This window comes from Echinops telfairi, unplaced genomic scaffold, assembly GCF_000313985.2.
Source record: "Echinops telfairi isolate 266 unplaced genomic scaffold, ASM31398v2 ScPeMD7_2;HRSCAF=8, whole genome shotgun sequence".
NCBI classification, from domain to species: Eukaryota; Metazoa; Chordata; class Mammalia; order Afrosoricida; family Tenrecidae; genus Echinops; species Echinops telfairi.
Window position 1 is genome coordinate 55,249,225 of NW_022103898.1, and position 17,316 is coordinate 55,266,540.

A 17,316-nucleotide genomic window follows, 5' to 3' on the forward strand; every position below is an offset into this window, starting at 1 on the left:
TACAAGCCCCCAGTAAAGTGATTTTTAAAAGAAAAAAATTTAAATAAAAAAATACATGTTATAAGTAGCAAAATTGATCTGGAAATTATTGGAATATGTTTGATAGTTAACATTAACTCAGTGAACTCACTTTAACTCCTCTTATTGAATATTTGATAAACATTTAAGTCATATTTCAGTCATGGAATCTCTGCAAAAAGTAAAGCTGTGTATGTCCTGCCTTTTTTCTTATTTGCCCGTACTCACATTTCTAATTCATTGTTTATATCATATTCTTCTCTACTTATGATTCTCATATATCCCATTCATTAAAACCTGAGAATATGGTGTTTTTCCTCAGTAACAATGGTCCCTTAATGTAATAATTCTTTTTTTTTTTTTCTTTTAAAAAAATCATTTTATTTGGGGCTCATACAACTGTTATCCCAATCCATACACACATCAATTGTGTAAAGCGCATTTGTACATCGTTTCTCAAAACATTTTCTCTCCATTTAAACCCCCGACATTAGGTCCTCAATGTAATAATTCTTACCTTGGGTGTTAAGAAGGATTACACCATGTGTCACTTGAACAGCCTTGCCCTTACCCTTGAGAATTTGTTACACACTCGGGTTGAAACAACTCATCTATATTAATGGTTTTTAAATTTATGATTATGCCTCTTGCATGTTAAGGTCACAGTATTTCTTCATATAATTGAAAAGCTTGCATAGAATTTTATTTTAGTTTTATCTCCATTTCAGAAATAGAAGGTGTAGAAATGTAAAAATATTGGATTATTAAAATTACATTTTCCAAAGCCTTTGTTAGATTCCTACATCCTATTCAGTAATCCATATAAAGAATAACCACTGTAATCTGTCATTCATTCTGGAGTAGCAAATGATCACCAAAACTTATTATTTTAAAATATAACTATTATCTCATACAGTGAGTTTGAGGAAGCTGGGTACTGCTTAGCTGCGTTGTTGTAGCTTAGCGTGTTTCATGGCGTTACATCAGCCAGCCCACAATCATCTGAAGTCTTTTCTGGGCTGGAAGATTGTCTTCCACAATCATTCACACGTCTGTTCACAAGAGCGCTCAGATCCTCACCCCAGGGACCTCTTTGTAGAGACATAGACACGATACTGCATTATCTTTTATAACTTAATGTCATATGTAATATACCATTATTTTTGCACAACAGACTTGGGAGGTGGGTTTCCTTGGTAGCTGGTTATACCACAAGTATAACTGTTTAATATTGCTACTTACATTACTTTATTACTCATTATTATAGTGTGCTTTTAAGAGTTGAATTTTTGAAAATCGAATAATACACTTACCTTTTTCCCAATGTTTAATTAGGTGTCCCATCATCCACCAATATCCGCCTTTTATGTTAGTAACCGAAAAGATGGATTTTGCCTTAGTGGTAGTATCCTGGCTAAGTCCAAGTTCTATGGTGAGTTCTTTCCTGCTTCCGTCTTTTTTCTGAGAGATAGTAGTTTCTGGTGAATTTTGACTTGACAATATCTCAAGCTGTTTCCAGAAGGAAATTTATATGTAATTTTAAGTACCATGCTTATAAGCATGGTACCTTTCTCTTTTAGTATTTAGTGTGTTTTGTTTTTGTTTTTGCTTATTATACAGATAGGGCTGGTTCATATTTTATCACATATGTATAAATTCATCATAAAGGTGAATGCCAGTTTTCTCATAATGATCTGATATTTTGAACCTGACCATGTCAAGAAGTGAAGAGTGGATGTAATTCAGTAATGCTGAGGCTAGGTAGGGGAAAATAAATATGAGGAAAGGACTAAAAGAACATACTATTTAGTTTTATTGATTGTATCTTAGGGAGGTATTTTTAAATTTTCTATTATTTTGATAAAAAGTAAAGCTTAGGACTTAAATAATGGAAGTTACAGTCAAGAAATAGTATTTTGACATAGAATGGGTATAAACAGTCATTGTTTTAGTGGATGTTCTGCTATTTTAAAAGCCTCATCAAATAAAAGAAGCATATAACTGTTAACTTTTTTAAGTACATGATTATTTTGCAAGAATAAGAAAGCAGATAAAACAGATCTTAAAATTATAATAATGCATACATGTTTGGGGCATATTGAGATTGAGACATTTTTTAAGGTATTCTATTGAGGATGTCATGTTTGATAGACAACCTGGATTTATTTTTTTGTTTTGAACTGATTGAATTTGTTTCATGAGACTTCATAAACAATATTCATTTCAGGAAACTCCTTATCTGCAATATTAGAGGGAGAAGCACGGTTGACATTCTTGAATAGAGGTGAAGACTATGTAATGACAATGCCATATGCTCATTGTAAAGGTAAAATTTTCCTTATTTGAGTTAGATTTTTTAAATCATTTTAAGTATATTTTATGAAGCCATAAATTGTGGTATTGATATTGATTGATTTAGCCTTGTATTTTGTTAGAAAACATATATAATTTGAAAACACTGAAGAATATTGCTGTCATCTGCTGGATGTTTCTTTATTGAATTAGTTCACCAATAATAAATGTACTATGGTATATACATTACTCCTAAGAGACTAATTTACAATGTTGGAATTTCTTTTTTTGTTTGTTTAATGTACGGGTTTTGAAATTTGCTGAAACTACCCATTACTTCAGAATACTTAGTGATTTTCCTTCTCTTATACCATCCTTTTAAAATTTAACTTTACTGCTGTTTGATTTTTCTAATCCTTTTAAATCTTCTTTCTTACCAGCTGACAACTTCTTAAAAGTTAATGAATCCTTTTTTCTCTTATTATTTAGAATACAGGGTAGAATATTAATAACTGTCAATTCAGGTCAATCACTCAACAAATTCTATGTACTTAACATTCAAAAATTCATTTAATAATTCCAATAACCTAAAAGTAGGTAATATAATTGTGCCTGTTTTACACATGAGGAAATGAGGCACAAAGAGGTTAACTAATTTCTCAACATTACACAGGTAGAATGTTGTAGAGTCAAGATCTGAAGTGTGCACTTTGCACTGTGCACTTTTAACAAGTATACTATACATCAACTTAAATACTCAGTTTGGCCTTTATCAGTTTCTTTCCAACTTATTTCTGTAAAACAAATTTTGGGGGTTATTATCCTTATTTATTTTAAGAAATGATTCATGAAAATATAGAAATTATATATTAGGCAGCATTTTGCAGATGAGAAAATTGGGAGGGGTAATGATCTTACTCAAGACAAATTCCCTAGTTAGTAAGAAACCTGAGTCTACACTTTAGGATTTCTGACTTCACTCACTGTACCATTTACCTATTTATTAGGTAAAAAAGTGACCAATTTTTAGCCTCTGGCTATATGATTCATAGAGCTTCACATATAGTTCATGAAGTAACATATCTAAAATTGTGAATTATATTGATGAAATGTTTTCAAGTTTTGTATCATTTGGAATAAATAAATTGATATACAATATAGATACCCATGCCATATCCAACTAACAATAGTAAAAATTGTGTATATTTTTATTGCATAGGAAAAAAAGAGAGGTAATCCTATGTGAATGAGAGTTGAAAATATTTTTATTAGGCTTCCCATCTTTGCATCTAAGGCTGCAGTTTTTCAGGGTGTGTTCCTTTAGCCACTGTTCCCACAAATTGTTTTACAAATAAAGAGTTCTGTAGTCAAGTGTAGGTCATATTGCATATTTTGCTCCTGTGTGAGAAATTAGCATTGTATATTTGCTTATTAAAGATTGCCTTAATAGATTAATCCAACAATGCACAATATACACAAAGTTACATGTCATATATTTAACCTTGCTAAATCCAGAATTTCTCTAACATTATGCCACAAAATTATTTGGGGGGCTATTTCTTTGACTTATATCCAAGAATCCTATAGAGTCAACTTTATGTTTATATAAAAAGTGTTTATTGGGTGAGACAGAGTGCACAGTTATAAATATCTCTTGGAAGTGAATTAGATTACAAAGCTCGAATTGCTAAAACCCAGTGCAGTCTCTATTCAACTTGTGTCCTTTTTCTTCTCATTAGGCATTCTTTATGGCACAATGACACTGGAGCTTGGGGGAACAGTCAATATCACATGTCAGAAAACTGGATACAGTGCAATACTTGAATTCAAACTAAAGGTTAGTTGAATAGAGAACTGATCTGTTTGTTAATAAACCTTCGCCCAATTCGAAACAACATTTAAAAAAAATAATAATTAAAAGAAATTTAAAATAAAACAAACTAAATGTTAGTAGAGACTCATAGGGAGGTATCGCCTTTAAGGGAATTATGCTATTATGCTATGAATAAGGAGCACTGGTGGCAGAGTGGTAATGGTTTGGGCTACAATCCGCAAAGTCAGCAGTTTGAAGCCACCAGCCACTGTGCAGGAGAAAGGTGCGGTTTTCTACTCCAATAAAGAGTTACCGTCTCAGAAACCCACAGGGGCAGTTCTACCCTGTCCTATATCGTCCCTATGAGGCAGCATCAACTCAAAGACAGTGAGCTTTGAGATGCTAAATAGAGTTCTGTGACACAGTGGTTATGCATTGGGCAGTGAGCCACAAGGTCCACAGTGTGAAGCCATCAGCTTCTCCATGGGAGAAAAGCAGGACTTTCTGCCACAATAGAGAGTTAAGTCTTGGAAATTCACCGTGGGCAGTTATACTGTGCCCTATAGAGTCACTGTGAGTCTGCCTGAACTCGAGGGCAATGAGCTTGGACTTTGAGTTTGTGTTATAAATATTGAATAAAGAGCATAATTTAGTGTCTATTTAAAGACTAGGAACACAGAGGTCACATAAAGTCAGTGATATGAAGAAAGGGGCCAAACCAAGCGCACTGCCGAAAAGGCCATCCAGACTCCTATTAATCCTCTAGGGCAGAGTAGACCTGCTTCTGGGGGTTTTCACGCCTGCAAATCTGCAGAGAAACAGATTGCCTCATCTTTCTTCCTCGGAACTGCTGGTGGACTTTTGTGTAAGCAGCTTGAGGCTTAAAATACTTTACCAGGGCTCTTTGTTAAGCAGTAGGAGTCAAGGGTAGGTGAACACTTTGGGATGACTTCTTAAGGCAAGATCCTTATAATCCAAATCAGCATTGTGTTACAGTTTTGCTTTTAGTTTTCATTAAACTATCAGCATTATGTGATAGGAGATTTAAGAAGCATTTCAATAGAAATTTCGCAGTAAATTTAAGCATTGCTTTACAAAATACCTAAAATCATGACTCAACTGAGTTCAAGGTATGTACACTAAGAGTTTTATTAGTTTGTGGCAACATAACAAATTACTCTAAAATTTACAGGCTTACGAACCATGTGATGGCCCTCACAGGTTCTCTGCATCAGGAATTTGGACAGATCATATTACGGATACATTGTCTCTGCTGCATATTACCTGAGCCCTCAGTTAGAAAGACTTCCAGGCTAGGAAAGACTACATATTTTGGAGCTGGTATCATTTGTAGGAGTCTGGTGAAACAGTCAGTGAGTTAAGCATTGGTCTGCTAAGCACAGGTCAACAGTTCAAACCTACCAGAAGTTCCACAGGAGAAAGATCATAAAGATTTACAATATTGGAAACCCTAAGGAGCAGTTCTACTCTGTCCTAAAGGGCCATTATCAGTTGAAATGACTCATTGACTCAACAACAGAAGATTTGATTCTGTTGTTTGTTTTGGTAAAGAGTGGCACCAGTTTTGTTTTCCATTGTAACTCATGTTGAAGACTTGCACCTTACATATCTGGCACCTGGGGCTAGGATGACTCAAAGACTAGGACTGATGAGCTGAACACCTGTATCTATAACCTTTACATGAGACTTGGCTTCCATGATAGCATAGCAGCCTCAAGATAACCAAACTTTTTATGCAGCAGCTCAGGGTTTCAAGTGCATGTATTCTAGTGAGCAAGGAGGAAGCTGCACCACACAACTTTCAGGACCTCTTCTTATAAGTTATAGTATATCACTTGCACCATCATCTGTCATCTGAAGAGTCATAATCCACCCAAATTCAAGGGCAAAGGATGCAGACCTCACTTCTCAGTGACCTCACTGAGGAATAAACAGTGCATGGGCTGTGAATGGGGAGTGGGGTATTCTTGAAAATACCTTTAGAAAGGTAGCCTGAAAATGAAAAAGAGTAAAGTTGAGACCCCTTTACAGTGTTAATAGTTGTTATAAAAAGTACATTATGTTAAGACAAAAATATGTATGAACTATTTGGTACTTATTCCTGAATTTCTGTGTTGTTAAGCAGCTAATCAGCAACTTTGCTCTAACAAAAAAGGGTTAGATTGAATCATCAGAATTTTGTCTCTAAGGAGAAACATTTATAAGGTAGTACAGTGACTCAGTATATATTCCTTCTACTTTTATTTCTTGGAGGATTTTTTTATTTCTGATTGGTTATCGTACTTTGTTTTGATATGAAGAAAAATGACTCTTTCGGTAAACCCGTCAACTTTTTCGACTTGTTGAGCTTCTATTTCTTTTGTTTTGTTTTTTTAAATAAGGAAAATTTTTATTAGTGTGTAGATTACATTATTTAAAAAACACATGGGTAAAGACAAACATACAAAGGCAGTATCATACAATTGATTTCTAAACTCAATAATTTTGAAATACAAAACAATGATCATTATCCCCAAAAGTCATTTTATTGAAACATATTGATGTTCAAGTTGTTCTAAAATGCTTCAATTTTTTTACAAATATTACTGTATTATTCATTTTCATTCTATACCAGAACTGTTTTTGTTTTTTAAAAGTTAAATTCTCAAAATTGTAAATAGTTATTTCTTGTGATTAATTATAGGAAGCTTCCCCTATCACAAGTTTATCAATCTGGTTACTGCTTTGGAAATAATTACAATTTGGAATTATCTGTATTTATTGAAAAGCCAAAAATTTAATGGGTAAAATATGGAGATTTAAAGTAGGAAAACTAAGGAAGAGTGATGCTTTGTTTCCTGCATACCAGCTGAAAAAGGCTCCATTACTTACTTAGTAAGACTAGAGAAGCGGTTTCTGCCAGACCACAGGCTGTATTTTCTTTTCTAAAGAATGGCAGATTTTAATAAGTCGCTTAGCCAAATAAGCAGAGAAGTTTACATTAGTCTATATTTTAACTGCCTGAAATAAATTGTTTTCTTAACTGGTTTAGCAGCCTCATACTCTAATAAGGCAGCAAACCTTTTGTTCCAGAATAAGTTTGACTCAAAGACTGTTTATAATGTATGTTATATCTTTAATCATTCATCAAGGTGGACCTTCATAAACTCAGTAACTTAATGTAAAGATGGCCTTGTCTATCAATGCAAATTGTTGAGCAAAAAAAAAACCCAAAAAAATATGCTCATAAAATAAGGTAGAAATTGGCTTGTATAAAACAAAAGGATTGGAATATGTATGGTAGTAAAAACACTTTATAAAAACTTTTAAAGATAATTATGGTTTACATGCTTAAGTCTGCTTAAAGTGACCATAAATGATTGATTGGAAAATTTCTTCTCCTAACATAATGCCCATTCATTATAACTAGAGCTTCTATTTTTTAATGTATTGCCATATTGATTAAAATTAAAAGGGTTCAACCTTGAGAGTCAGGAGAGTGCATAGGACTTGAGTCAGTTGTATCATTGTGATCTTTCTCAATATGTATGTTTATTTGGATATTATGTCATCTGATTTTATAAATGTTTCCACAGCAACAAATTCTAATGTCCTCTGATTTAACATTTCTGACAGAGTTTTCATCATTTGGGCACTATAACTATAAAATTGCTTTTTAGTTGTTTGTCTACATTGTGTGTAAACATGTTAAAATTAAAATATTTCTTCAACATTTTTTTAAAGCCATTTCTAGGTAGTAGTGATTGTGTTAATCAAATATCAGGGAAACTTAAATTGGGAAAAGAAGTCCTAGCTACTTTGGAAGGTCATTGGGTAAGTATTTTTATATACTAGCTTTTCAAAACTGATTTTATTCTGTGGTGAAAAAACAAAATTACATTTAAAATAAAAATCATGCTTAATAATTATAAAAACACCACTATTCAACATAAGCTATTCAACAAAATATGTTCAGTTACTACATATTTTGATTATGATGCTATTTTGAAATACTTAGTTTTATATAGTATTTACTCTTTTCAAAACTTTAAAACAATTGAAATTGCTATTGTTTAAGATCTATTCATCTTAGTTCATTTAATAAGGCCCAGAAACTTTGAATGTTCCCAAAATGAGTGGCCGCGCAGGAATGGCAGCCCCAGTGCTTCCAGGCCTGCACTCTTACCCTGGCACTATGCCACTGCCTGTGTAGAAGGAAGAGGCACAGTTCTGTGTAGAGTTGGGTTGTCTTTTGAGAAACATGGAAAAGGAATAGTGGTATATGAGAATAATGACTTTGATAGACTTCCTGGCGACTGAAATTTATTATGCAATTTTGTTAAGAGAAGCTTAAACATTTAAAAATACTTTTAAAAATTATGGTCCTGTCTAATTGCACCCTCATTGTGAACATTGAATATATGGTATTTTCTGCCTATAATAATGAACAAATGAGAAATGTGATGCAAAATGAAACTAGGCCTAGAGGCTTGGTTAAGCGGTTAGATATGGTTTCTAAAATATTTTGTTAATTCACTTGTATATGAATGTCATTTGGGGGAAGAATAAAGCCATCTTTTTATTAATAAATTTCCTAAGATTGTACTCAAGTTTTCAGTGCTAAGAAAGTACCTTAGAAGTTGTTTTATCCCATGACAAAATAATAATAATTTATAAATTATTAAGGGTTCATGAGGGAGGGGAGGCGGGAAGGTAGGGGAAAAAATGAGGAGCTGATATCAAGGGCTCGAGTAGAAAACAAATGTTTTGAGATTGATGATGGCAACAAATGTACAAATGCACTTGACACAATGGATGGATGTATGGATTGTGATAAGAGTTGTATGAGTTCCCAGTAAAATGATTAAAAACGAACGTGTGCATAAGTAAGTGTGGTGAAGATGGCTGATGGTGCCCGACTATCGAGAGATATAGTGTCTGGGGTCTTAAAGGCTTGAAAGTAAACAAGCAGCCATCTAGCCCAGAAGCAACAAAGCCCACATGGAAGCAACACACCAACATGTGTGATCATGAAGGGCCGAGGGGACCAGGTTTCAAGCACCAAAGGTGTGGGGGGGAAAAATCATATCATCGTGAATGATGGGAGCACGTGATGGGGACCCAATCCCCATCTGTAGACAACTGGACATCCCTTGCAGAGGGGTAGTGGGGAGGAGAAGAGTCACTCAGGGTTCAGTGTAGCAATAATGAAACTCACAACCTTCTTCTAGTTCTTAAACACTTCCTCCCCTAAACTATCATGATCCCAATTCTACCTTGCAAACCTGGTTAGACCAAAGGATGCACAGCGGTACAGATGGGAACTGGAAACACAGGGAATCCAGGGCAGATGAACCCCTCAGGACCAGTGGTGAGAGTGGCAATACTGGGAGGGAAGGGGGGCCAGAAAGGGGAAATCAAGCACAAGGATGTCATATAACCTCCTCCCTGGGGGATGGGCAACAGAAAAGTGGGTGAAGGGAGACGCCGGGAAGTGTAACATAAGATAAAATAATAATTTATAAATTATCAAGGGTTCATGAGGGAGGGGGCAGTGAAGAGGGTGGGGTAGGGGAAAAGGAAAATGAGCTGATTCCAGGAACCCAAGCGGAAAGCGAGTTTTGAGAGTAATGAGGGCAACGAATGTATAAGTGCTTTACACAGTTGATGTATGTGTGGATTGTGATGAGTTGTATGAGCCCCAATAAAATGATTTTTTTTAAAGTTGTTCTATCCAAATATTAACTATGTAAACAATAAGCCACAGCTCATTCTCTGCAGCGAACACTGTTCCACTGTGATCGTTATGAGGTGGCTGCTGAAGCTTTTTTACATGTCATTGTAAAATGGTTTGAAATGTGTCTAATTAAAACTTGTGGAATCTTACAAACTTTTGGTGTGATCAAGCAAATTTTAAAGTTTATTTGTACTATACAATTAATCTTAAAGAATATTTTTATTAAAGTAATTGTTTTAATTAGGAGGTTTAGAAAAATATGAGTTAAATTTGTCTTCAAAGAAATATTTGACTTCAGATAATTAAGTAACTGGAAGAAAATGTCTTTTTTATTATTATATTACTATATTACAAATTTTCCTTCTAAAGTATAATTCTTTATTTTAATTTTTAATTTCCTTAAATATAGGATAGTGAAGTATTTATTAATGACAAAAAGACTGATAATTCAGAAGTTTTCTGGAATCCAACACCTGACATTAAACAATGGAGATTAATAAGACACACTGTAAAATATGAAGAACAAGGAGATTTTGAGTCAGAAAAGTAAGTATCCCATTTTTGTTTTTGTTTTTCAGGTAACTGCCTGAAGACCAAAGAGTATTTTTAAATTCCTTAATATTGTGGTACTTTCCTTTGTCTTAGTTATATTTGAATCCAGCAAAACACTATTACTTGTGGGATGCAACAAGATTTCATTTTGATGTGCATGAATATCCAATACAATACAAATCATCTGTCTATTATATAGCTCAGAAGTAAAATTTTCCTATATTGTCTGTCTCTTCTCACGTGGTCCAGGACCTGTTTTGTTTTTTAAAGAACATCTTAATTATTTGCATGAAATTATAGGACTTCTCAGTGACTCTTGGTTTCTACCTGACATCTGTTTTCTAACCTGATCTTTGCATGTAGAATTCTAGGTAAAGGGAACCCTAAACCTCCTTTTTGTTCCATTCTCGGAAGCACAGGAATTGTGCCACTGGGTACACTGGATTCTAAAGGATTTAACATTAGCTGGGTGATAATTAGGGTCAAAATTTCTCTTCCTGCATGTGGGAATCCATAAGAAAGTCAGTGTGCACAAGCAGAGGGAACAGGACCCCCTGTCCCCCATGTGGCTGGGTAAAAGTTTTCTTCTCCCTAGGAGCGTCTAAATAAAATTATCTTACAGTGCAAAAAAGAAACAAATAATTCTTAAGTCATGAAATTCTTGCTAGCTGAAATATTTATAGTTTTGAACTGAAAATATTATATACACATTACCTAGTTTTATCCATACTCTATATTTATTTTTGCTATATTAAAGATGAGGAAAAGAAGGCTCTTTTTGTTATTTTTAAGTTCAGGTTATTTTTAAGTTCATTAGTTCCAAAGTGGCAGATCCAAATTATAATGCAAATCTGTCAATTCTAGAGCTTTTACTTCTTCAATCTGAACATACTGTCTCCCAAGATGAGTAGACATAGATATTAATGTGTGTATATAAGTGTGTTTTAACTGAAGAGAAAATTAAACTTTAGCAAGGGAAGTTATTTTACCTCAGTTGGCTTTTAAGATAAACCAGTGGTCCTCAACACTAGCTGTATACAAGAATCATCTACAAAGCATTAAAAAAAGTCTTATACCAGTATATGAATTCAGATTGTAAAGTTCTCTGATAATTTTTGCATGTGGGGTTGAGAAGCACTGCATTACAAACGAGAGAATATTCATGACGTCAATGGATCTTAAATTTTGGTGCGCCTGAGAATGATACGGGAGTTGGAGCACTTGTTTAAAATATAGGTTCTTCAGCCCTTCCTACATTGAATTTTAGTCATCTTGGCTTAACAGCATTCTCTGCCACATGCTAAGCAGTATCCTGTTCTCTGATCAAGAGCAAAAGAATTCGTTATTGGTTCAAACCCACCAGCTGCTTCACAGAAGGATGAGGCTTTCTGTGCTTGTAAAGATTTATAGCTTCAGAAATTCACAAAGGGCCATTCTCCTTTGTCCTGTAGGATAGCTGTAAGTTAGAATTGACATGATGAGAGCAGGTTTGGTTTGGTTTTTTGGTAGAGCAGGTACCTCTGTATACAAGGCACCAGTTTTGTTTTTGTCTTGACTCCTTTCTGAGTGTAACTTCTGTCAAAAGATGGAAACACATGTGAGCATCATATTCTCCCAAGGGATTCAAGCCTATGTTATAGAAATTTGATTCTCTGTCATTTTTTTATTTTTATTTTGATTGTGGTTAGAATATAACAAACGTGTTTTTTAATACTACTCTTGTACATGTCTTAGGCTCTGGCAACGGGTGACTAGAGCCATAAATGCCAAAGACCAAACTGAAGCTACCCAAGAGAAGTATGTTTTAGAAGAAGCTCAAAGACAATCAGCCAGAGATCGAAAATCAAAAAATGAAGAATGGACTTGCAAATTATTTGAACTTGATCTACTCACAGGAGAATGGCATTACAGGTTTGCAGAGTAAGTAATTTTAAAATATTTTATTATAATAAACTGGTATTGTTTGCAACTTCCATTTCAAGAATTACTGTTAGGAGTTTTGTTTGCTTTTGTTTTTTTTACAGCTGTACATATTAGTGTGAGGTTTAAAATTTGCCCTTTCATTTATGATAAACTTGACTTCTTGATAGTAGTTATCCTATTAAGTAAGCTGAGGATCAATGATGAAATATGGACAGATCTTAACCTTAGAGTTTTGTTTATATTTATTAATGAAAATGTAATGTAAAATAGAAAGTTCTTATGATCTTTTATTTATTTATTTTAAGATCTTTATTAACCATTAAGCTAATGGTATTCATTTTCATTTATGTAGTACTCGACCATGGGACCCACTTAATGATATGATACAATTTGAAAAAGATGGTGTTGTCCAGACCAAAGTGAAACATCGCACTCCAATGGTATGTAGTAAAAAAAGAAATTCTTAGGTCCATTAGGCATATAAAATTTTTAAATCCTTGAATCTTTGGCAACAAACAATTAAAATATAATTCTTGAACAATTCTAAAATAATATAAACATGCAAGTCATCTGTATTTAGGAAGAGTTTTCCATTCACAGTAAAATCGTAGTATATCCCTAGTTATATTGTTGGCTTTGAGCCTACGCTACAGAGGAATATATATATACTTAAGAATGGGGATTTGTATTATAAATCTTAGCTCTCCTCAACTAAATATTATCACTGCAACTTTTCTGCCATCGAGTCAATGCCAACTCATAACAACCCTGTAGTACAGGATGGATAGAACTGCTGCTACGGATTTCCAAGACTGTTAACTCTTTACAGGAGTAATAAGCCTCACCTTTGTACCTAGGCGTGGCTGGTGACTTTTAACTGCTTCCCTTGCAGTTAGCAGCTTAACTCATCACTCACTATGACTCCAGGGCTCCTAAATAATACTTGTAGGGTGTTTTTTCTTGGTCCTAATATATCTGTTTGTTTCCATGAAGAATGAAGTGTATAGGAAAGAAAATGAAAATATTTAAATTCATTTTCTAAACTTAGAGATGAGAATTATTTCTAATAATCCTATTTATTAGATCAATTCACTCATTAATTTTGATAATTAATTCAATAGACTCTTTTTCATTATTGTGTTACAGGGATTTTTTAGTAGTAGGTCTGACCTAAGATTCTGTTTGAGATGCTAAACCTATGGGTAAGAAATCCTCATTAGCACTATTACCCAATTTATACTATGGAATGTAGTAATAGTAGCAATGATGATGAGCACAATTATATAGTGAATACAGAGAAATGTTCTAAATGCTTTATATATAATGTATATATTAATTCTTTTCATCTTCTCGCTAGCCATATGAAAATCATTACTATTATGTACATTTGCAAATGTAGGAACCAAAGGCTTGACTTGTTAAATAACTTCCCAAGATCAAAGTCCAAGTATTCAGACTACAGAGTAGCAGTCTTAACCACTGTAACATACTATGCTACCACTACAATAATTCTAATTATACCTAATTCTGTGTCACAGTGTACTCAATAGCTGAACCCTGGCTGTGAGATGGGTTCATTTTCTTTCCTTCATTAGTTTGGCATAAAACATTCTCACCTAAAAAGTCTCCAAAAATATAATGGGAAGACATAGCTTTATGCCTGGTATAGTCCACTCAAAGAATTGACTGTAGAGATAAATCTACTTTTATGTCACTTAATAAAGACAGATCACAAGGGTGGGGTGGAAAGGGGGAACCGATTACAAGGATCTACATATAACCTCCTCCCTGGGGGATAGACCACAGAACAGTGAGTGAAGGGCGACGTTGGACAGTGTAAGATATGACAAAATAATAATTTATGAATTATCAAGGGTTCATGAGGGGGGGAATGGGGAGGGAGGGAGAAAAATGAGTTGATGCCAGGGGCTTACGTGGAGAGCAAATATTTTGAGAATGATGAGGGTAATGAATGTACAAATGCGCTTTATATAATTGTTGTATGTATGGATTGTGATGAGTTGTATGAGCCCCCAATAAAAGGATTTTTTTAAAAAAAGACCATGACACCATTTCCCAGTTTTATAAATACATGTACCTCCCTATTCTGATTCTAGTTTCTCTGCTTTCGTTTATGTTTTCAAATTTAAAACTGATTGCCAGAATTGCAAACCTATTAGGATAGAATCTAAAGTCTAAGCAGAATTTGGAGTTTATGGTTTGGCATACTTTTGAGCCTTACACATGCATTTAAAATTTTTCAATAATTTTAAATAATGCTTTTATAAATCATATATTTTCTTATTAAATATTTTCTACATTAACCATATATTAAAAGTAAGTCGATAATTTGGAAACAAACCCAAAGTTGGGAACAAGAGGATGATTAGAATATATTATTATTTAATATTTTACAAAAGATAACAATAGTGCAATTAGAAAAGTGAAGGGGGTATATATTTTATTTTGCCACATTGATGATTTCTATTTAAAATAAATAAAATTATTTGATTATCTAAGTTTGTTGCATCATCTCTATTAAGTTTAAACTAGAATATTTCTGAATATAGTGCCCAGCAACAAATAACTTTGACAACATTGAGCTCTAATTATAAAATAGAGTGCAAGCTCACGTAATGTCTATATTTTTTCCAGGTTAGTGTCCCAAAAATGAAACATAAGCCACCCAGGCAACAGAAGAAAGTGGTGAAAGGCTATTCGTCTCCAGAACCTGATATCCAAGATTCATCTGGAAGTGAAGGTAAAGATATTGCATGCTGCTCATTATAACAGTCTGCTTTTTAGAAATATGGTCTTTTATTTATGAAAATTGCCTTTCATAATAACTCAAGAACAGATATGTTTTTGTAGCGGGAGGGTTATATGCAAAAGCTGTTTCAGATGATCACATTTTGAGACCAGACCACAAGGGACAAAAATGAGAAACATAAGTAAAAAACTACACTTTATTAGTAGTTCTTTCTCCTTGCTAGCTCTGAAATATCGTTAATGGTTCCTTTGATTCAGTTCACAAATAGTTTTTTATTTTTGAGCTCATCCCATGCTTCAGAAAAGTTGATTCCCAGGATTAAGTGCAGTAGTGTTTAGAAATCACATAAAGTAAGACATTATAGAATACTAGATTAAATTATGGGCCATTCTTGTCAGTTAATATGTAAACTGGCTTGATACATAGTCAAGAAAAATTTAAGAATAATGTCTTAGACGTTGTGAAAAAGTGAAAGAAAAAAAAACAAAAACCTTTGAGTCATAGTCCCCACTAAGATTACACTAAGTAGAAGAACTCCATTTTTGTGTGCACAGGTAACACTGCTATTGTTACATACTCTCAAATTGGTTCTGGTTCATTCTACCTGAAGTGGAACAGAACAAAATACTGCCCAGCCCTGGCCCATCCTCACAGCCATCGATAGGCTTGAGCCCATTATTGCCGCCACTGTGCCAGTTCATCTTTTTGAGGATCTTCACCTTTTTCACTGACCTTCTAAGATTCCAAACATGATGTCCTCTACAGAGACTAGTTCCTCCTGATAACATGTCCAAGTATGTATGAGACAGAATGCCGTCATCTTCACCTGTCAGCAGAATTCTAACTGTACTTCTTCTGAGATGTACGAATATACTTGTGTATATAAGCTGAGTTTTTCAGCACATTTTAATGCAATTTTTGTGGTGAAATTAGGTGCCTTGGCATATATTCAGGCCAGCTTGTACTCGAGTACATATGGTACTTCTTCTGACCATCCTTGCTATTTTCAGTATTCTTTGCCAGTACCACCATGGCTTGGGTCAGGGGTACCTTGACCTCAAAATGACTGTGTTTATTTTGTTTAACATTTTAAAGCAGTCTTATAGGAGAGCTGGCCATGCAGTTCATCATTTGAATTCTTGAGGGCTTGCTTTCATGGGATTTGTGTTTCCACATAAAATGAAATCCTAGCATCAGTCTTTTCTCCATGTGTTGTGATGTTGCTTATTGACGCCGTTGTGAGGATTTCTCTTTACTCATTGTTGAAGGCTAATATGTCTTGAAGGCTGTAGATATTTTTAAGTCTTTGTCAGTAAATGCTTTAAGTTAGCTATACTTCAGCATGCAAGGTATGTCCTCTCCATATCAAAAATTGTTAATCCTGATGCTGTCTTCATTAATCCATTTTCTCAGATTTGCTCAGCACACATTGAATAAATATGGTGAAAGGATATGCAAGCCTTTCCTGATTTTAAACCACCCCCTTGAACTTTTTACTTTTTTCTTTTAATAAATCACTTTATTGGGGGCTCTTAGAGCTCATATCCATACGTCCATTGTATCAAGCACATTTGTGCATATGTTGCCTTCTTCCTTTTCAAAATATTTTCTTTCTACTTGAGCCCTTGGTATCAGCTCCTCTTTTTTTTTCCCCCTACCTCCCCACCCTCATGAACCCTTGGTAAATTATAAATTATTATTATTTTCATATCTTACACCATCTGCTGTCTTTTTTCACCCATGTTTCTATTTTCCGTCACCCTGGTCTGGGGGAGGTGGGTATATGTCTATCATTGCGATCAACTCCCCCGTTCTCCCCACCCTTCCCCCTACTCTCTTGGTGTTGCTACTCCCATTACTCTTCCAGGATTCCGTGTGTCAAGAGCTCTTAACTGTACCACTGTACATACCCTGGTCTAGCCGGATTTATAAAGTAGAACTAGCATCATTGATAGTGGGTGGGGGGTGGGAGGAAGACATTCAAGAACTAGAGGAATGTAGTATGTTTCATTGGTGCTATACTGCGCCCTGGCTGGTTCTTCCCTACCTTATGACCCTTCTGTGAGGGGATGTCCAATTGTTTTCCTATGGGCTTTGGGTCTCCACTCCCCCTTGAACTTTGTAAATGACTGCCTCTTGGTCTGAGTATAGAAGCACAAATAATTGTTCTGGAATTTCTATTCTTGTCAATGTTATCAATAATTTGTTATT

The 17,316-nt window shown here is 34.4% G+C and overlaps 1 protein-coding gene across 1 annotated transcript in view; it reads left to right on the plus strand.

The window, feature by feature from the left end:
• OSBPL8 (oxysterol binding protein like 8) overlaps positions 1–17,316 on the plus strand; it is a 211,778-nt gene that overhangs the window by 184,680 nt on the left and 9,782 nt on the right. The window contains exons 14-21 of the mRNA XM_045288746.1: positions 1,354–1,450; positions 2,246–2,344; positions 4,050–4,147; positions 7,868–7,957; positions 10,270–10,406; positions 12,147–12,332; positions 12,688–12,775; positions 14,991–15,096. Of these exons, the coding sequence (XP_045144681.1) occupies positions 1,354–1,450; positions 2,246–2,344; positions 4,050–4,147; positions 7,868–7,957; positions 10,270–10,406; positions 12,147–12,332; positions 12,688–12,775; positions 14,991–15,096 (901 nt within the window). The remainder of the gene's footprint in view (positions 1–1,353; positions 1,451–2,245; positions 2,345–4,049; positions 4,148–7,867; positions 7,958–10,269; positions 10,407–12,146; positions 12,333–12,687; positions 12,776–14,990; positions 15,097–17,316) is intronic.